Source organism: Lycorma delicatula, chromosome 4 (assembly GCF_047948215.1).
Source record: "Lycorma delicatula isolate Av1 chromosome 4, ASM4794821v1, whole genome shotgun sequence".
Lineage (NCBI taxonomy): Eukaryota > Metazoa > Arthropoda > Insecta > Hemiptera > Fulgoridae > Lycorma > Lycorma delicatula.
The window spans coordinates 12,783,785-12,802,599 of NC_134458.1; the positions used below are offsets into that span (position 1 = coordinate 12,783,785).

General features: G+C 36.5%; 1 protein-coding gene across 1 annotated transcript in view; it reads right to left on the reverse strand.

The window, feature by feature from the left end:
* Positions 1–1,199: 1,199 nt before the first annotated feature.
* daw (activin beta chain dawdle) overlaps positions 1,200–18,815 on the reverse strand; it is a 73,048-nt gene continuing 55,432 nt past the window's right edge. The window contains exons 2-5 of the mRNA XM_075362342.1: positions 16,596–16,829; positions 15,049–15,227; positions 7,875–8,078; positions 1,200–3,085 (exon numbers count right to left, since the gene is read on the reverse strand). Of these exons, the coding sequence (XP_075218457.1) occupies positions 2,930–3,085; positions 7,875–8,078; positions 15,049–15,227; positions 16,596–16,829 (773 nt within the window). The 3' untranslated portion in view covers positions 1,200–2,929. The remainder of the gene's footprint in view (positions 3,086–7,874; positions 8,079–15,048; positions 15,228–16,595; positions 16,830–18,815) is intronic.

The window sequence follows — 18,815 nt, forward strand, 5'->3', positions numbered from 1 at the left end:
ATTTTAAGTAAGTGTTAATTGCATCAGCTATGGCATACCGAACAGTATCCGGGGCAGTGGTCAGAGTAATAGCTGGTGTGCCACCGATCAGCCTCAGAATAAATTTGATTTGCAAAATTCACAATGGGGTTCCCAAGAAACAGACAAACCAAATAATGCTGGAAGAATGGCAGGTGTCCTGGGAAGCCTCAACTAAATGAGCGTAGATCAGGTGTCTGATTCCCCAACTTGAACCTTGAGTTCGGAGGGGATGTGGGGGTGTCATACTTCCTCTCGGGCCATGGCAGATTTGGGGCATATCTAAGCTGGTTCAAAAGAAGATCCTCACCTGACTATATATTGTGGAGCGGAAGATACTCTGGAACATGTGTTCTTTGTTTGTGATAGATGGAATACTTTTAGGGTCTCGCCTGAACTAGCCAGCTTGACATCAGAAAATATGATAGAATTTATGTTGAAAGAAACTAGACAAAAGGAACTGGTATCAAGCATGGTAGCAAATATTCTCAGTACAAAGGAAATAGAAGAGAGAACTGGCTGACTGAGCTGGGTACTCGGTAGGATTTCTACACTGCCACCAGCGAAATGATAGTTTCTGGGAAAAGGCAGAAGAGCATGACCAGAGGACAAATTAGTGAAGGACAGTTCCCTGCTGAGCTGTCCGCTGGTCCGCACTTGCATGGATTGGTGACATTGATGATGCACAGGGACTCTGAAAGCTCCTGCCAGGGCCGTGGTAATGCTTAAATGCCGATCTGGCCCTGGTAGGGGGAGTTGGTGAGGAGGTTTAGGTTTAGTCGGTAGGGCACAGAAAGACATATGCGCTTTAATTAACACCTTGCAGAACCTGTGGCGAGTCCGACACTATGGCGCATTCGTAACTGGTACTCCCCCTCCTCACCAAAAAAAAAGTGTGTAATAAGATTTTGGTTTCACCTACCTTAGTCAAACTTTTGCTTGTACTGGGTAGGTGAATGAATGTTACACTTTAAATAAATATGAAAATTAAGTTTGACAATTTTTATCAAGAGGACATAAATTATGATTTTTTTTTTAAGAAAGTTATTCTAAACCACTAAATGGTCTGTGTACATTGAATGGTCATGGAATGTATATAATACATAAAACAGGAGTTACACTGTATTTTTAAAGTTGCTTGATTTAAAAAATTGCTTAATAAAAAAATTAATAGTAGCTAATGTGTGTGTGTGTGTGTGTGTGTGTGTGTGTGTGTGTGTGTGTGTGTGTGTGTGTTTGTGTTTGTGTTTGTGTGCGCGCATACATGCTGTTTTAATTTAATTTTAGTAGTAGAAATTTTGTAGTGATGAAACATATGTTTCCTTTGGTAACAACTGCTTGATTTTGAGGATTATTATATTTGCTAGAATACACCACCATAATGCTTACAAAACGATACATTATAACAGTCTGTATAATATAAATTATTTTATTTAAAAGTATTTTGACTAGGAGGATGGATTTATTGAATGCATAAAATTCCCTTAAAAATATTTAAAAAAAATATTGACTTCTTTGAAAACATGAACTTCTGCTGTTTAAATAATAATTTTTACCAATATAAACTGTCAGTAATTCAACAGTCCATTTATATTTCTTGCAGCTACTGAAATCAATTGTAGATGCATTTTACTTTTGTTAAAACATTTTCAAACTTCTAATAATGAAAAAAAAAAATCCTTAAACATCCTCAAAATGACTTGACTTTGTAATTAACTTCTCTTCTATGTTAAATATTCAATTAATTTGAATAGACTGTAATCCAAGCATTAGAACCCTTCTTCTTTTTCCTGTTTAGCCTCCGGTAATTACCTTTCAGGTAATACAGTACTTTAAATGATGAATGAGGATGATATGTATGAGTGCAAATAAAGTGTAGTCTTGTACAGTCTCAGTTTGACCATTCCTGAGATGTGTGGTTAATTGAAACCCAGCCACCAAAGAACACCGGTATCCATGATCTAGTATTCAAATCCGTGTAAAAATAACTGACTTTTCTAGGACTTGAAAGCTGGAACTCTCAACTTCCAAATCAGCTGATTTAGAAAGACGCGTTCACCAGTAGACCAACCTGGTGTGTAAGCATTAGAATCCTGTGTTTCTGGTTGAAACAGCCTTTGTATATATTTGATTATTTCTTTATCCCATGTATGAAAAATGAGTAATTATTATTTTTAATTATAAAACGTCTGAGCACTATAATGATAAATGGTGGTATGTGTAATATTAATACATTTAAAAAATAAAATGGATTAAAATGAATAATAATACAATATAATCATTTATATGTATGTCTGTGTTCATATCCTCATTCCTGTGAAGCTTTTATTTAAGTGATAATATGAAACAATAACTTATACTTGACCAAATAATAAAAAATAATGGTTTAAAGAAAATTTACAGTAGCACTGTTGTAACTGATAAATATTTTCTTCTTAACTGTATCATAGTTTTACATTTTTTTTATTAATAATAAATAACTTAAAATTACTAGTACCTGTGTCATGATATTATTTTTGTTTTTATTTTTTAAGATTTTTTTTGGAATTCATTTCACAATTGTAATATAATTTAAAAAATATAGATTGGATTTAACATAAGCATGGACTTTAAAAAATTATATTTTTTAATTAATTATTAAAACTTAAAAATAATTTTTAAAACTATATAGTGGCTTTCAGTACACTTAAGTAATGTTAATTGATTCTATTCACATTAAATATTATTCAAAAACCATTTTAATAATTCTTAAAAGCTACTTTTCCTATTTATATATAATTTAATAATATTTCTGTCCAGTACAACATAAATATACACTACCTACCATAGGACTGGCTTTTTCTATTAATACCAGGTACATGGACAAATACTGTTAAGGGAAATATTGTTTTTTTCATGACTGCTGTTGCTGCTACACGCATCCACAGGATTCAACCACCATATCTGGTAATTTTGTTATGTGGAGACTTGAGTGTGCATCAATGTAGATTAATTCAAGTTCAGATAACTTCTCTGCTGTACAACATGACACGATTTCTTTTTTATGTGGATTTTGCAGTTTGTATTGCTAAAAAATTATAAAAATAATGTTAGATTGGAAGTTTCATTACTTCTTAACGTGTAGAATAAAAATTTTAGTCAATTTCTTAAAATAATTGAATTAATTTATTCATATATATTTATATAAAAAATCAATGTAGTTTTAATTATATAAAAAAAAAATAGTTTTTTTTAAAAATATCGTACACTATATTTCTTCTAAAATAAATGTATGGAAAGTATGAAAGCAGGATCTAATTAAAGAACTGACATGGGAAAGGTAGAAAGTAAAAAAGAAAGCAGTTTTCAGATTTTTTATAGAAAAGGTAGTAAGAAGTCATGCCAATAGCATTGTTTTTTTTATCACATTGGTTTGCCTGGCATTTCTCCCGTCACTACCACATTCAATCACCCTAAAGCAAAAGACCGAATGTCTGTGCCACAAACAGCTACTGTGCCACGAAATAGTTTAGCGGCCAGTGTCCTAACTAGCTCCTAGAGCTAACCTAAAAGCATGAGTGGAATAAGCATGGTACTATACATCACTCGCTTGCGTGTTCCACCACCCACTTGTCATATATCACGTTATATATATTGATATTAACTCTCTTCTAACTCGGGGCCAGTATAGCTTCATGAAAGGGGTATCCCCCTTTCATGAAGCCATGTAATAAGCTCTTGATGAGGTGGAAATCGACTACTGTAAATATGTTTCTGCAATTTTTGTAGACATTTCCTTCCTTGTGTTTTGGTTTTTCGTCTATGATTGATTGATTTGCATGGCATTTTTCCCGCCACCACCCCATTCGGTCAGCCTAAATCATAAGACCGAATGTCTGTGCCACAAAAGTCTACTGAACCTCGAATCAGTTTAGCCACCAGTGCCTTAAATAGCTTCTAGAGCTAACGTAATTGCGTGAGCCAACTAAGCATGGTGTCACACGCAACTTGCTTCGTGTCCCACATCTCACTTGTCATATATTCTAAAATGGGTAGACGCAACCCGTCAACTACTAAAATATATATGACATTCAATAAATAAAATTTATCTCGTCAAGACAGCAATTTGCTGCCATGCCTAGGTCGCTTAATGCCAATGAAGCTCACGCCACATTGACTCGCTGCTTATGAGTGGCTGATTTTTCACTTGACCTCTAAGTTCCAGGGTGGCCTGAGTCCTGGCTCCCCCAAGAGCTGGGCAGTAGAACATCATGTGTTCGTTCCACTGGACCTCCCCGAAGACGCACAGCTTATTAGTTGCGAGGCAGAACCGAAACAAATATTGGTTTAAATTTATATGTTTGGACAGCACTCGGGCTCTCGTTGCTCTTAAAAACGAAGGAGATGCATACCGTCCCCTCAAATCCTATATAACTTATATGCTTCCATCGCGAGGCTGTAAAGCCTCCTCCGCAGGCGGGAGATTGGCAACTATTAGACATTTAGAACTGGTGCATTGAGATCTCCGTTCCGTTCCGGTAGAGACCCGGCTCGAAATCGCATCCCAAATACCTCGGCCTCCCTGCCTCTGCAACTTTCTCATGGGCACCCGAACTTTCACCACTACATCGATTGGGGAGGCTTTCCCAATAAGGAGATAGCCTCGTAAGAGGTTGTATAAAACAACAGTGAGTACTATTAATTCTCTGCGTTGGGCACTCTTTAAATTCTGAATAAGTGCTCGATTTCTGAGCACCCTATAGAAACCCAAACGGACGTTGCATAAGAGGCCATACGTTCGAAGACACCTCGGTACACCATGTACAAATGACTTCCCGACAGCTGGTAATCCTTTTGTGCAATCCTCCTAAGCTTGTGCATCACTGAGACGGCCTCCGCTGCTACTTGCCTAATGTGGTTGTTAAACATGAACTTCTCATCAAACAAAACAACTAGGTATACTTAATGTAGGTGTTATGAATGTCCGATAATTTGTCTGCAACCTTGAGTAGCATCTACCTCGTTTTAGGCAAAGAAAGCATATCCATCCAGCCCTTCGCGGTAGACAAACCCGCCTGCGCCCGGTCTTCTTGCTACGGTCGTGAATTACCACGAACTAACAGTAGACAGTCATCGGCGAAAGCCTGGGCTGTGACCTCTTCTGGGAATGTTAGTCACAGTAATCCGTCAAATACCAGGTTCCACACCAGGAGACAGAAAACGGAACATTGCGGGCTTCCCCTGGTGACGGACTTTTCAAAAACTAGGTACGCATCTGTAAACAGAGCCGTACCGTTAGACAAATAGCCACGCACTACGGCCTGTAGGGCTACGGGAAACACTGCGGCGTTCCATCGCATACAGGATAGAACTCCAACACAAGGAAGGAAATGCTGCCTGTATGTCTCCTCGGTATGACTCCTCGGGTTACCGGCCTATATGCCTTTTAAATGAGGGGGTAAACTTTTCGAACAGTTGTTTCTGGCTAGGTTAGAAGAAGAGAGAAGGGTGATTGGCGGTCTGGCGGATAACCAGTTTGTCTTCCGAAGGGGCAGGTCTACTCTGGACGCCGTTAGTAGGGTCTTTGGCACCGTTAGAAACGCTCTTGCAGGAACGAACAAGACGAGGAAAATGGCTGGCCTCGTCCTGTTTGACGTCAAAAATTCATTCAATTCATTCCCTCTGGAGATGGCCGTGGGTGCACTGAAAGAATGGAAGGTTAGCGGGAAGCTAAGGAGGATCCTACATAGCTGTCTCTACGATAGATTTATTGTGTACGATTCTGAGGGAGTGCATGTGCGTAAGAGCGTCACGGCAGGTGTTCCTCAGGGATCACCCTGGGTCCGTTTCCATGGAACGTGACCTATGATTCGGTCCTGAGGTTGGGGCTGCCGGAAGGTGCGGAGACCCTGACGTATGCAGACGACCTTGCTCTTCTGGTGACCGCCAGGTCTGAGAGATAGTTGATCGCTAAATGTAACAATGGGATCAGGAGCATCGTAGGCTGGATGAAGAGTAGTGGCCTGCAGATTGCAGTGGAGAAGACGCAGGCTATCGTCTTCGCTTGGAGGAGGAGATATTATTTAAGGTAAAGGACGAGGTCATCGTTCCGGTGCCAGCAGTTAAGTACCTGGGGGTTTGGTTGTACAAAAGATTGACCTTCCAGGTACATATCAAATAAACTGCCACTAAGGTAGAGTCAAATATTGGGGGTCCGCGGCAGTCAGAGGAAGCTACTGGCGTTGGTCGTGGACTCAACCATCCTGTACGGAGTCCAGGTCTGGGAGGCGGGTTTAAAGGTTGCAAGAGGTAGGGATTCTGGAGGGGTTACTTAAGAGAATGGCCTTAATGGTCATTTCCTCTTACAAAACCGTCTCATACGAGGCGGCTATGATCTTGGCAGGAATCATCCCCCTGGATCTGATGGCCAAGGAGCGGTGTGAGAGGAAGGAGGGTGCCGCCCACAGTGTGGCCAGGGAGAACCTTCTTAGGCGATGACAACATAGAAGCCTGGACCTGGAGGCTGCTGCCCGACGTCAAGGGTTGGGTGTGCCGAAATTGGCAGGAGCTTGATTACTTTCTCTCCCAATTCTTCAGCGGTAACGGGTGTTTAATTCTTATCTTTACGTGAGGGCGAGGAGAGACACCCGTGAGTGTGGGTACTGCTTGGCGGTGTCCACCTCCGCCGAGCACACTATCTTCGACTGCCCACGCTGGGAGAGAGAGAGAGAGAGAGAGAGAAGAGATGTCCGGGTTGTAGGTCATATCTCCCCGGACAAGATAGGTGACATCATGCTCCGAAGCAAGAAGTCCTGGGCGGTAGTGGCCAGGTTTATATCGTCTTCCATGTCCAGGAAGGTGGAGGACGAGATCTGGTGGAATTCGTAGTGTAATCTCGTAGTGTTATTCGTGTAGTAGTTCGTTTCGTAATGTAATTTGCGTCGGGTTATTTATCATGTTGTTTTTCTTGGATTTGTTTATGTCTACATGATAACGTGTACGTTAAAAAAAAAACCAAAAAAAACGGCGTCGTAATGCTATGTTGTATTTCTTTTGTAGTGTAAGTACATTTTTTTTAACTTGTAGTGTAATTTGTATATTTGTAAATTCTTGTACTGTATTTTGCGTTTTGGGGGTTATCTTGCAGAGTTTGCGCTGTAATTCGCGCTGAAATTGCGTTATTCGCTACCGTGTTACTGTCGTGTTGGAAAAAAAATTATTTTTGTAGTTGCCGTATTATATATAAAATATACTTAGTGTAGTTTAATGTTGTAATGGTAATTCAAGCGATTGAACAGAAGAATAATTGACGAATATGCTCGTGTACCACCAGACATGATACAGTAAGTTATAAACGGATGTTACTTGAGGTTAGCCACTGCCAAGCTGTAGGGGGAAACATTTTAAACATTTATTGAAGAACGGTATGCTTTCAGAATTTATTTCATTACTAATTTACGACAGAAAATATTTATTTAACATTTAAAATTAAATATTGTAATATTTAAAGTAAATAATATCGTTTTACATAGCCGTTTAATATGTTATTTTATTGTAAATTATTAGTTATTGTTTGTTATTATCAATATTATAGCACTGTTTTAAGTTCGTTATTGTATGCATTTGAATGTAAAATGCAATAAAATTGTCATGCAGTGGATTTTATTGTTAACATAATTTTTCCGTCTTCGCCACTTTGAATGCTTTTAACTCGATAACGAAAATATTAGCAGAAAAACGGGTTTCATCAGTGTTTTTCTTGTAAAATTTTAAATCGAAATCATATGTCATATGTCCACCTTCCTATGTAAAACAAAATAAGTGATTAAATATGGCGGATCTAGTGTAAATAATAACTTGATAACAATATTACATACCTTAATTATAGAATGATAACGATTTCCATTTGTTACTGAGCTCGGAGGCAAACAGCTTCCTTTACAGAAATAAGCATTATATGTTTTCGGTTGAAAAATCCATGAATCCCACCCTAAATCGGCAAAAGAGATATTTAAGTTCTCCCTGCAGCATTCATCAATTCCTGGAGAACAGTTTACCACATTCCTCTTGTGTCTGTGATTCTAATAAAAAAATTGAAATAAAATAAGTTTCATACATATTAATTTGCTTATAATAAAATATTTAAACAATTATTGTGACCATTCAGAGTGAAACAAGATTTGTCACTATAAATTAATAATTTTACGTAATCTTCAATGTAAATCATTACAGATAACAAAAGCATTGTTGTTTATATTTGGATAACAAGATGTAATGTTTTTATAATTGCATTTTACGTTAAAACTTTTCTGACTGGACTATTTTAAAGTCTTTATCGTTTTTGTTACAAGTAAAAACATCTTAACAAAACAAAATAAACAAAATATGGTATTAGATTTTCACAGAATCTATTTAAAAAATCAAATTAGCTATTTCGGTATTCATATATACGATTTTCTTCAGGAGTTATGAATCGAATAAATGAGTATTAGGCACTGGAGGTATTACAATGGATTTTCGTCAAGTAACGGCTTCATCCATCGATTATTTAAAAACATCTTGTCAATTCCACTTTGTTGGCTTACAAAATTAATAAAAAAATATTCTTCTTAGTTTTTATTTAAACATATTAACAAATTTATGTATAGTTAGTTATAAATATTTATTGTACTTGAGAAGGTGAAAATAATTATTTCATTTGATGATAGGGTATATATGAATCTTCTGAGTAAATTGCTGTATTCTTACCTTGTACATGTGATGAGGTTTTGTGAAATCAATTCAAATTATACTGATTAAATTTTAGGATAGTTTATTATTATAGTAAATTAATGATTCTGGTGTTGAAGTATAATAGTTTATTATCAAGAACTGAAAATGATTTGTTTTGAGTAATTGTCATCAGTGCGGCTACAGCATAATAAAACCTTGTTATAACATGAAAAGTATGTTGAAGTTTCATTTGTAATATATATATTTTTTTTAATTTGTATTTTTCACGAGAAAAATTGTTCATAATTTCTATATTGACTTCCCAATATTAGTGAAATTTATTTTCACTCTCTCACTGATAATATCTTTTTGTGCATCACAATTACACTACAACTGTGATCTCATGTGATGGTTACGTAATATAATTGTTGTTTTATGCAAGCCGTCGATTTTAAGATCTTTTATTTTATTTTATTTTTTTCTTCATTCATTTGACTGGTTTAATGCAGCTCTCCAAGATTCCCTATCTAGTGCTAGTCGTTTCATTTCGGTATACTCCATACATCCTACATCCCTAACAATTTGTTTGACATGTTCCAACATATTCCACCGTTGCCTGCCTGCACAATATTTCCCTTCTGTCTGTCCCTGCAATATTAAAGTGACTATTCCAGGATGCCTTAATATATGACCTATAAGTCTGTCTCTTCTTTTAACTATATTTCTCCAAATGCTTCTTTCTTCATCAATTTGCCGGAACACTTCTTCATTTGTCTCTTTATCCACCCATCTGATTTTTAACATTCTCCTGTAGCACCACATTTCAAAAGCTAATCTTTTCTTCTCAGGTACTCCGATCATCCAAGTTTCACTTCCATATAAAGCTACTCTCCAAACATATACTTTCAAAAATGTTTTCCTGACGTTTAAATTAATTTTTGATGTACACAAATTTCTGACTGAAGGCTCGTTTCGCCTGTGCTATTCGGAACTTTATATCGCTCCTGCTTCGTCAATCTTTAGTAATTCAACTTCCCAAATAACAAAATTCTTCTACCTCCACAATCTTTTCTACTCCTATTTTTACATTCAGTGGTCCATCTTCGTTAATTTCATTTCATTAATTTCGTTTTGTTCTTGTTTATTTTCATGCGGTAGTTCTTGCGTAGGACTTCATCCGCGCCGTTCATTGTTTCTTCTAAGTCTTTTTTACTCTCAGCTAAAATTATTATTTCATTAGCAAATCATAGCATCTTTATCTTTTCACCTTGTACTGTTACTATGGGTCTAAATTGTTCTCTAACATCACTGTTAGTTCCATGTAAAGATTAAAAGGTAACGGGGATCGGGGACATGCTTGTCGGACTCCCTTTCTTATTACGACTTCTTTCTTATGTTCTTCAATTATTACTGTTGCTGTTTTGGTTCCTGTAAATGTTAACAATTGTTCTATATCTGTATTTGAATCCTATTTTTTTTAAATGCTGAACATTTTATTCCATTCTACGCTATCGAATGCATTTTCTAGATATATAAATGTCATGTACGTTGGTTTGTTTTTCTTTATTTAGAATTCTAGTTAAGATTTTTGATGCATGACTAGTTAAACTAATAGTTCTGAATACTTCACGTTTATCTGCCCCTGCTTTCTTTGGTATCATGACTATAACACTTTTTTTGAAGTCTGATGGAACTTCCCCTTTTTCATAAATATTACACACCAGTTTGTATAATCTATCAATCGCTTCCTCACCTGCACTGCGCAGTAATTCTACAGGTATTCCGTCTATTCCAGGAGCCTTTCTGCCATTTAAATCTTTTAATGCTCTCTTAAATTCAGACCTCAGTATTGTTTCTCCCATTCCATCCTCCTCAACTTCCTCTTTTTCCTCTTCCATTTTCTAATTCATTTCCTCCGTATTACTCTTCAGTATATTCCACCCATCTATCGACTTTACCTTTCGTATTATATATAGGTGTACCATCTTTGTTTAACACATTATTAGATTTTAATTTATGTACCCCAAAATTTTCCTTAACCTTCCTGTATGCTCCGTCTATTTTACCAATGTTCATTTCTCTTTCCATTTCTGAACGCTTTTCTTTAATCCATTCTTCTTTCGCTAGTTTGCACTTCCTGTTTATAGTATTTCTTAATTGTCGATAGTTCCTTTTACTTTCTTCATCACTAATATTCTTATATTTTCTACGTTCATCCATCAGCTGCAATATATCCTCTGCCATCCAAGGTTTTCTACCAGTTCTCTTAGTTAAGCTTAAGTGCGCTTCTGCTGATTTAAGAATTTCCTTTTTAACATTCTTCCATTCTTCTTCTACATTTTCTACCTTATCTTTTTTCTCAGACCTCTTGCAATGTCCTGCCCAAAAATCTTCTTTACCTCCTCTTCATCAAGCTTCTCTAAATTCCACCGATTCATCTGATACCTTTTCTTCAGAATTTTAAACCCCAATCTACATTTTATTATCACTACGTTATGGTCGCTATCAACGTCTGCTCCAGGGTACGCTTTGGAGTAGATGAGTTGATTTCTAAATCTTTGTTTAACCATGATATAATCTATCTGATACCTTGCAGTGTAACCTGGCTTTTTCCATGTGCATATTCTTCTATTATAATTTTTAAACTGGGTGATGGCAATTACTAAATTATACTTCGTGCAAAACTTTGTAAGTCGGTCCCTTCTTTAATTCCTCTTGCCCAGTCCATATTCACCCAAAATATTTCCTTCTTTTACTTTTCCATTGCTTTCATTCCAATCTCCAACTATTATCAAATTTTCATCCCCTTTTATGTGTTTAATTGTTTCGTCAATTTCTTCGTATACACACTCTACCTCTTCATCACCATGGGCGCTTGTAGGCATATAGACGTTAACAATCGTTGTCAGCTTAGGTTTTAATTTAGCTTTATTACAATGATTCTGTCGCTATGCATTTTTAAATACTCTATTCTCTTCCTTGTTCATTACGAAACCTACTCCTGCCTGCCCTTTATTTGAAGCTGTATTAATTATTCAAATAAATACATTCAAATAAAGGGGGGGGGGGGAGTCGTTTGGCGACCGGTAACATCACAATGTGGATGTCTCCCCCTACGGGCTTGGGATGCCTTTTTTTCAGGAATCATTCCTTAGTCTGCCTCTCAACAGATACCTCCTCGATAGGGTGGCAGCTTCAGGCCCAGCTATTCTGTATCACTGAATACTCAAGCCCCTCACCATCAGCAAGGTGTCATAATTCATAAAGGGAGTATTTTTTGTTGATAAATTTATATACAATGCGATGCCGTAGGAAAAGTAAAAAATTTGGGAACTGATTCTAGAGCTTGAAATAAAGAAAATAGTTCATACAAAAGCGCTTTGTTATCTACTAAAGACAAAGCTTGTATTAAAGCGTTTTGTTATCGAGTTTCGGTTAGCGAAACATTTAGCCTGAATTTCATTTCCCCGATGAAATGAGGGCATACTGAAATTTTTAAGGCTTTATAAAAGTGGTAAACTCAATGGTTTCTTATGTTTTTTATACTGGAAAATGGAATATAACTGATCCCAGAACTTATATCCCGTAGTTTTTATGATATCCAACGTAAAACAGAAAAATTCGGTGACAAAAAAACACGTTTTTTGGTTCTGAAGTACAATAACTCTATTGAATGACTAATAAATGCTTAAAATTTATTATTACAATTTGTAGAGTTTGATTCTGAGAATGTTAATAAATTTTATGCAAAACCAAAAGAAAAAAATTTTATTATTAAAAACAAAACAGAAAAAACAACAGAAAATGCTATGAGTTTGCAAAAAATAAAAACATATGTTTTTAGTACGCCAAATTTACACCTTTGAAAAATTAAAATAATTTTAATTTAGTTTAAAAAAATACTAGCTGTAGTTTATATTGTATTAATTTACAATAAATAATCGAAAATTCCAAAATTAATATCCATGCACTTTTTATCTCGTTTCCTTACATTTTCTGTCGCCAATCTAATTATAAAGCAGCAGCATTGAGAATGCGAGCGATCAGTTCATCACGCGTGTCTACTTTTTACTTGTGCACCTCGCATTTCATCCATCCCCGTAAACAGTAATCTTAGAGAGTAAGGTAAGGCGATCAAGGCGGCCAATTTATCGGCCCTTTACGTTCATTCCATTTACCAGTAAATTTTTCACCGAACTGAATAACTTCATTCGTGAAACGTGTTGGCGCTTCATCAAATTGACAGTACATGTAAATTCGTTTGGCCAATGAGAAATTTTCAGGTACTGTAAAATATTCCAGATAATTTTTCCCCGAGACACGTTGTTCTAGTATGAAAGGATCTATTAATGGGTTGTCGATAATGTCAAACCAAACTTTCTCCGAAAATCGTTGCTGGAAATTTGATTCGACTTCATTAAGTGGGTTTTCTTTAGACCACCGATGTGAATTCTGTGTGTTGTTTATGCCGTATTGTGAAGAAGCAGCTTCGTCCGAAAATAGTATGAACGGGATTAAGTTGTAATTATTTTTAACCCGTTGACAAAACTGGAGTCGTCGGCACGTTTACCTAGCTGGAGGGGTTGAACTTTCTGAACGTGATAAGGAGCAGTCCACGAGCATGTAATACTCTCCATATGGTACTTTATTTTTTTATGTGGAAATTGCGAAGAGGCAGGGAGGCCGAGGTATTTGGGATGTGGTTTTGAGCCGAGCCTGTAGCGAAATGGAACGGTGATCTCAATGCAACGGTTCTAAATTTCGAACAGTTGCCCATCTCCCGCCTGCGGAGGAGACTTTACAATCTCGCGATGGAAGGATGGCAGCAAGAATGGGACTCCAAGACTAACGGAAGATCCTTGTATAAGTTTATACAGGATTTGGGGCGATGGTATGCCTCTCCTTTGATTTTAAGGGCAACGGGAACCCGTGTGCTCTCCAACCAAGTAAATTTGAACCAATATTTGTTTCGGTTCCGCCTGGCAGCTGATGAGCTGTGCGTCTGCGGGAAGTCCAATCAACCTAACACATGATGTACAATTGCCCAGCTGTTGGGGTGGGGGGGGGGGGGAGTCAGAACTCAGGCCACCCTGGAACTTAGAGGTCAAAGGGAAAATTGGCCCTCACAAGCGGCGAGTCAATGTGGCTCTCGCCACATTGTCGGACCGTTCGGGAGTTCCTTGATGTGGTTGCTTTGTTCAACCAACATCAGTAGTCTACCTAAGAGAAAAGACTCCTACCTCACTGTTGTGGGAAGTTAACCGAGAGATATGGCTGGCTACCAGCCTGATTAGGCCTCCAAGCGCTTTAATGGTTGACACTAAAGCTTGCTGGCATTCAGCGGCCTAGGCGTGGCAGCGAATTGCTGTCTTTGATAAGATATATTTAATTATTGATATTCATATATGTTTTAGTAGTTGACTTTGTGCGCCTACCAATATTAGTGATATCTGACAAGTGGGCGGTGGGACACGCAAGCGAGTGGTGTATGGTACCATGCTTACCTATCCGCTCACGCTTTTAGGTTAGCTCCAGGAGTCAGATAGGACTCGGTCACTAAACTGTTTCGAGGCTCAGTAGCCGTTGGTGGCACTGACATTCGGTCGTATGCTTTAGGGCGACCGAATGAGGTGGTGACGGGTGTAATGCCAAGCAAACCAAATATGGTACTTTATGGAATGTTTAGTCGTGTTGAAATTCTTCGTGTGCTCTTGCAGGACTAAGATGTACCACCTGAAGAATGTTTTCCCTTTCATCACCGCGTACCGGTTGATGTTCAGATGAATCATGAGCGCTGGAAAGTATACCGTTCTCACAAAGCTTATTAAAAATTCTTCAAGATACGAGTACTTTACGATTCAGCTCTTTTTAATTTTTACAAATTCATAATATTTTTATGTTAAGTTTTATTTTTAATAAAAAAAGTTGTTTTCTTCTTTTTTTGTTTTCCCTAGAATTTATTAATCAATATTCTTAGAATTAAATTCTACAAGTTTTGATATTAAATTTTAATCATTTGTTAGTCATTCAACAGAGTTATTGAACTTCAAACATTAAAAAACGTTTTTTTGCCACCGAAAAACCACAAGAATTCATTGAGTTTACCCCTTTTATAAAACCTTAAAAATGTCAGCTCTTTTCAGCGCGGAAACTGAACCCAGCCGAAATCTTTCACTAGCTGAAACTCAATAACAAAGCGTTTTAGGACATATGTTTTTATGAACGTTTTTCCTTATTTCAAGCTCTAGAATTAGCTTCTAAACTATTTCCCTTTCCTGCTGATTCACTCTGTACTTAAAAATATGTTTGTAATTATGTATTAAAAAAAGGGTAACTTACTTTGTTGGAATAATTCACAGTGATTTTTAAGAATGGCTTTTGATTTGGTAGCAGAGAAACTGGAGGCCTTATTCCCATTGTAAATGTTGGACATGAAATGTAAATCTTATGTGATAGTTCTCCTTCCACTTCCAACCACTTCTTTACAACTGCTGTTAAATCTGCTGTTATCCAACCATCTGTTAAAAAAAAAAAGTAGGAGTCAGTCAAATAAATGTATTTTTGTGATGAAAAATATATTTTAAAATAATTCTTGATGTACAAATTCAAAATTTGCAACCAATAACATATATTATATTTTTGACCAAGTAAAGTTTATGAATGTGATTCTTACTGTTTTTTTCATTTCAAAACATTAATTTACTCTAACCGATCTTTGAAATACATTTTTCTGTCATTATTTAATCTGTAATCATATATTTTTGAAATAACGTTCTCTTTTTCATTTGCTTAACTAAAGAATTTATACACAGTTTATTCAGAATTCTGTATGAATACCTTGAATGTATTAAAATATGTTTTCCCATTTTTCAGACTAATGCTGCTTGTTATGGTCATCCGTAAGAGTAAATCCATTGATAAAAATATATATTACTTATAGATTAACGCTAGTAAACATTTTTATAAAAAAAATTAAGACTACAAGCATAATAATTGATTGACTAATGAAGTCAATCTATAGTTTTCTTAATTTTTCAGCATTTTGACAGCTTAATTAGTCTTTTAGAGCAATAAATAAGATAGCATAATAGTTTTATTAAGGATATGTTTTTTAATTTACGAGCATATATTCCAGTATTATTCCTTTAGATGTTACAAATAGAATTTAAAAAATATATTAAATTTGTAAATTTACTTAAATAAATCATTTGCACATTGTTATGTGCAAATGTGCATTGTTATGTGCAATTTGCTTTTGAGAAAGTTGTTACTTTCTTTATAAATGAGAGTTAGCTTGAATCATCAATTAAAAATTGAACTTTAAAACAAAAAAAATTAAAACTTTCAAACAGTTGAGGTGGATTCTCACAAATCCTGAAATTTTCCAGATTACTTTTACAGCTAAGTTAAAGCAGGGCACAGTAGCAGATGTAACAGTCATTTGATAGAGCGTAACTTATTACATCACTGGATCACAGATTATACTGTGTTTTTAATTAGAACTCAACAGCAGAATAGTAGAAATAGATGTTTTTAAGGAAGCTAATAAAATGTAACTGGTCTGCCTTTCCTTGAATTTTCAGCTTTCCTCACAAGAAGGCGAGTGGAAATCAACATTATCTTCATAAATTAATTAATAAGCAAACAGTGTATATCACATACCGGTTGCAGTTTAAAATTGTAAAATTATGCACAAAATTTATGGAAAGTTCATAAAGCCATAAATATTAACTGGCTGAGCTTCATAGCAACTGCTATAACAAAGTAAGAAATTACACTTAACAATTACTTTTTAACTTGTTTATACTACTTGATAAAAATTTCAATACTGTAATAAATTTTTATGAAAAATAAAATTTGTTATGATCTACAATATTTTTACTGACCTGAAACTTTAATTCTCTCTGTGAATATTCCCCTTTCGTTTCCACTGACATCAAGCTTAGCCACTTCTGTGATCACAAATTCTTCTTCTTTTGTTGAGTTGCTTGATTCTTCTTCTGTCTCCTTATACAACCAGAATTCTGCATTTTTCACTGATAAGGTTCCAATTTCAGACGGTAGTTGGAAATGGAAGCATATTGTTGACTTGTTCTCTGATGGATTGCACCATGATCCTCCTGTGCATTTCATCAATGTCTATTTTATCTGCTGCAAAGAAGAGAGTATGGCTTTCACTACCTAGATAATTTATTATATGTTTAATCTGATTTGCTTTTGAGAAAAAGATCTGCTATATATAATTTTCTATTTAATGTTTCTTATATACTTATTAAAGGTGAGGAATAAAATTTATTATTAGTTTATCCCTTGAGTCAAAACTCTACGCCATGATGGAGTGTAGGGATCAGGTTTATGTAGGAAACATGTCATTAATTAGCAGATAGTATTCAAAGAAGCAGTGGCTGACCAAATCTAACTTAACCCCTTGGAAATAATAAGCTTTTTCTTTGACTAGCTTGGCCTACAAGCTGCATATTTGGTTGCAGAATCAATCAAACAGAGCTTACATTGAACCTGCTACCTTTTCATCATAAAGTCAACTAATCTCCAAAAATAAGTTACACCTGAATCTTCTTGTAAACTAGTAAAAGTATATTAATTTTTTTTTTACAATCTATTATTAAATTTAAATGTGAAAATAAATTTTTAATGAATGAAATTCAAGTAAGAAATCTATTATATTACTAATTTGGTTAACTTATTAATAAAGCAATTACTCAAAAATATTATGTAATAGCAATTAAAAACATAGCAGTAGCGATGAAGCGGACTGTGGGCCGGCTCAGGAGAGCCGCACAGCGTGCGGATGATCCTGATCGGCGTGCAGTCTTGATTGCGGATTATCATCGGAAGAGGACCGAGTATTTTCATAAGGTTAGGTCTTCTAAACGTGATTCCTGGCGCTCTTTTGGGCAATAGCAGGGAAATAAAGACTCATGGGGTGTTGTTTATCGAGATCTTGGTCATAAGAGAAAAAAATACATTCTTCTGTCGGCTCTTTCGATTCATGATGGTGTTGTTATAGATAAAGATCGTGTCCTCACTCATCTGATGGAGGTTTTCGCTCTGAGATTTTGTCTTCAGAAATTACTGAGGCGGAAGTCCGTCAAGTAATTTGTAGACTGGCTAGGAATAAAGCCACCGGATATGATGGTGTCACAGTGGAGCTTCTTGTTCGCAAATTACCCGTGATTGTCGGTCCTCTGACTAGAGTTTTCAATAGGTTTCTTTTTGCTGGGCACTTCCCAGCGTGTTGGAAACGTGGTGTGTTGAAATTGCTCTTCAAAGGTGGCGACAAGAATCCCACTGTAAGTTACTCTTACCGTCCTCTGACGCTCTTGCCTGTAGTAGGTAAGGTTCTCTAGAAGGTCTTGTACCTCCGCATTAATAGTAGGTTAACTTCTAACCATATGCTGATGGACGACCAGTATGGTTTCCGCCCCGGCAAGGGCACAGAGGACGCGCTTCTTAGGTTATGGATTTGGCTTCCGCCAGCGAGTGCAAGTATGTACTCGGTGTCTTTTTGGACATATCCGGGGCGTTCAACAACTTGTGGTGGCCCTCTGCCTTTTTTCAACTGCAGCAGTGTGGTTGCACGCTAAATGAGATTAGACCTCTCTCGAGTTACTTCAGCGATAGAACTGTCGTCCTTCGTGACGGCAGTTCGGAGGTAGGAAAGACTCTGTCTAAAGGTTGTCCACAGGGCAGTGTTCTAGATCCACTCGTCTTAGTCGTTGAGTTCGATTCTCTCATGCGATTGCCCAGTGCGATTGCTCATGCGGATGACCAGTGGCTGTCGCATCGTGGCTTATGCCGACGATGGGCTGCTGCTGGTCGAGTGCAACTCGCGTGCCGAGATAGAGCTCAGAGCAACGCAGACATATAAAGTATTAAGGTTGTGTAGTCTTCAACATAAGATGGTTTTCAGTGCGGAGAAAACCACTATGATATTCTTGAAGGGTCGCCTAGCCGCAACCCGTCACCCGCGGGATGTGATGGACAGTCTTATATTTAATAAAATGGGCGCACCCCGTCATCTACTAAAAATATATATGACATCCATAAATTAAAATTTACTTAGTCTAGACAGTAATTCGCTGTTA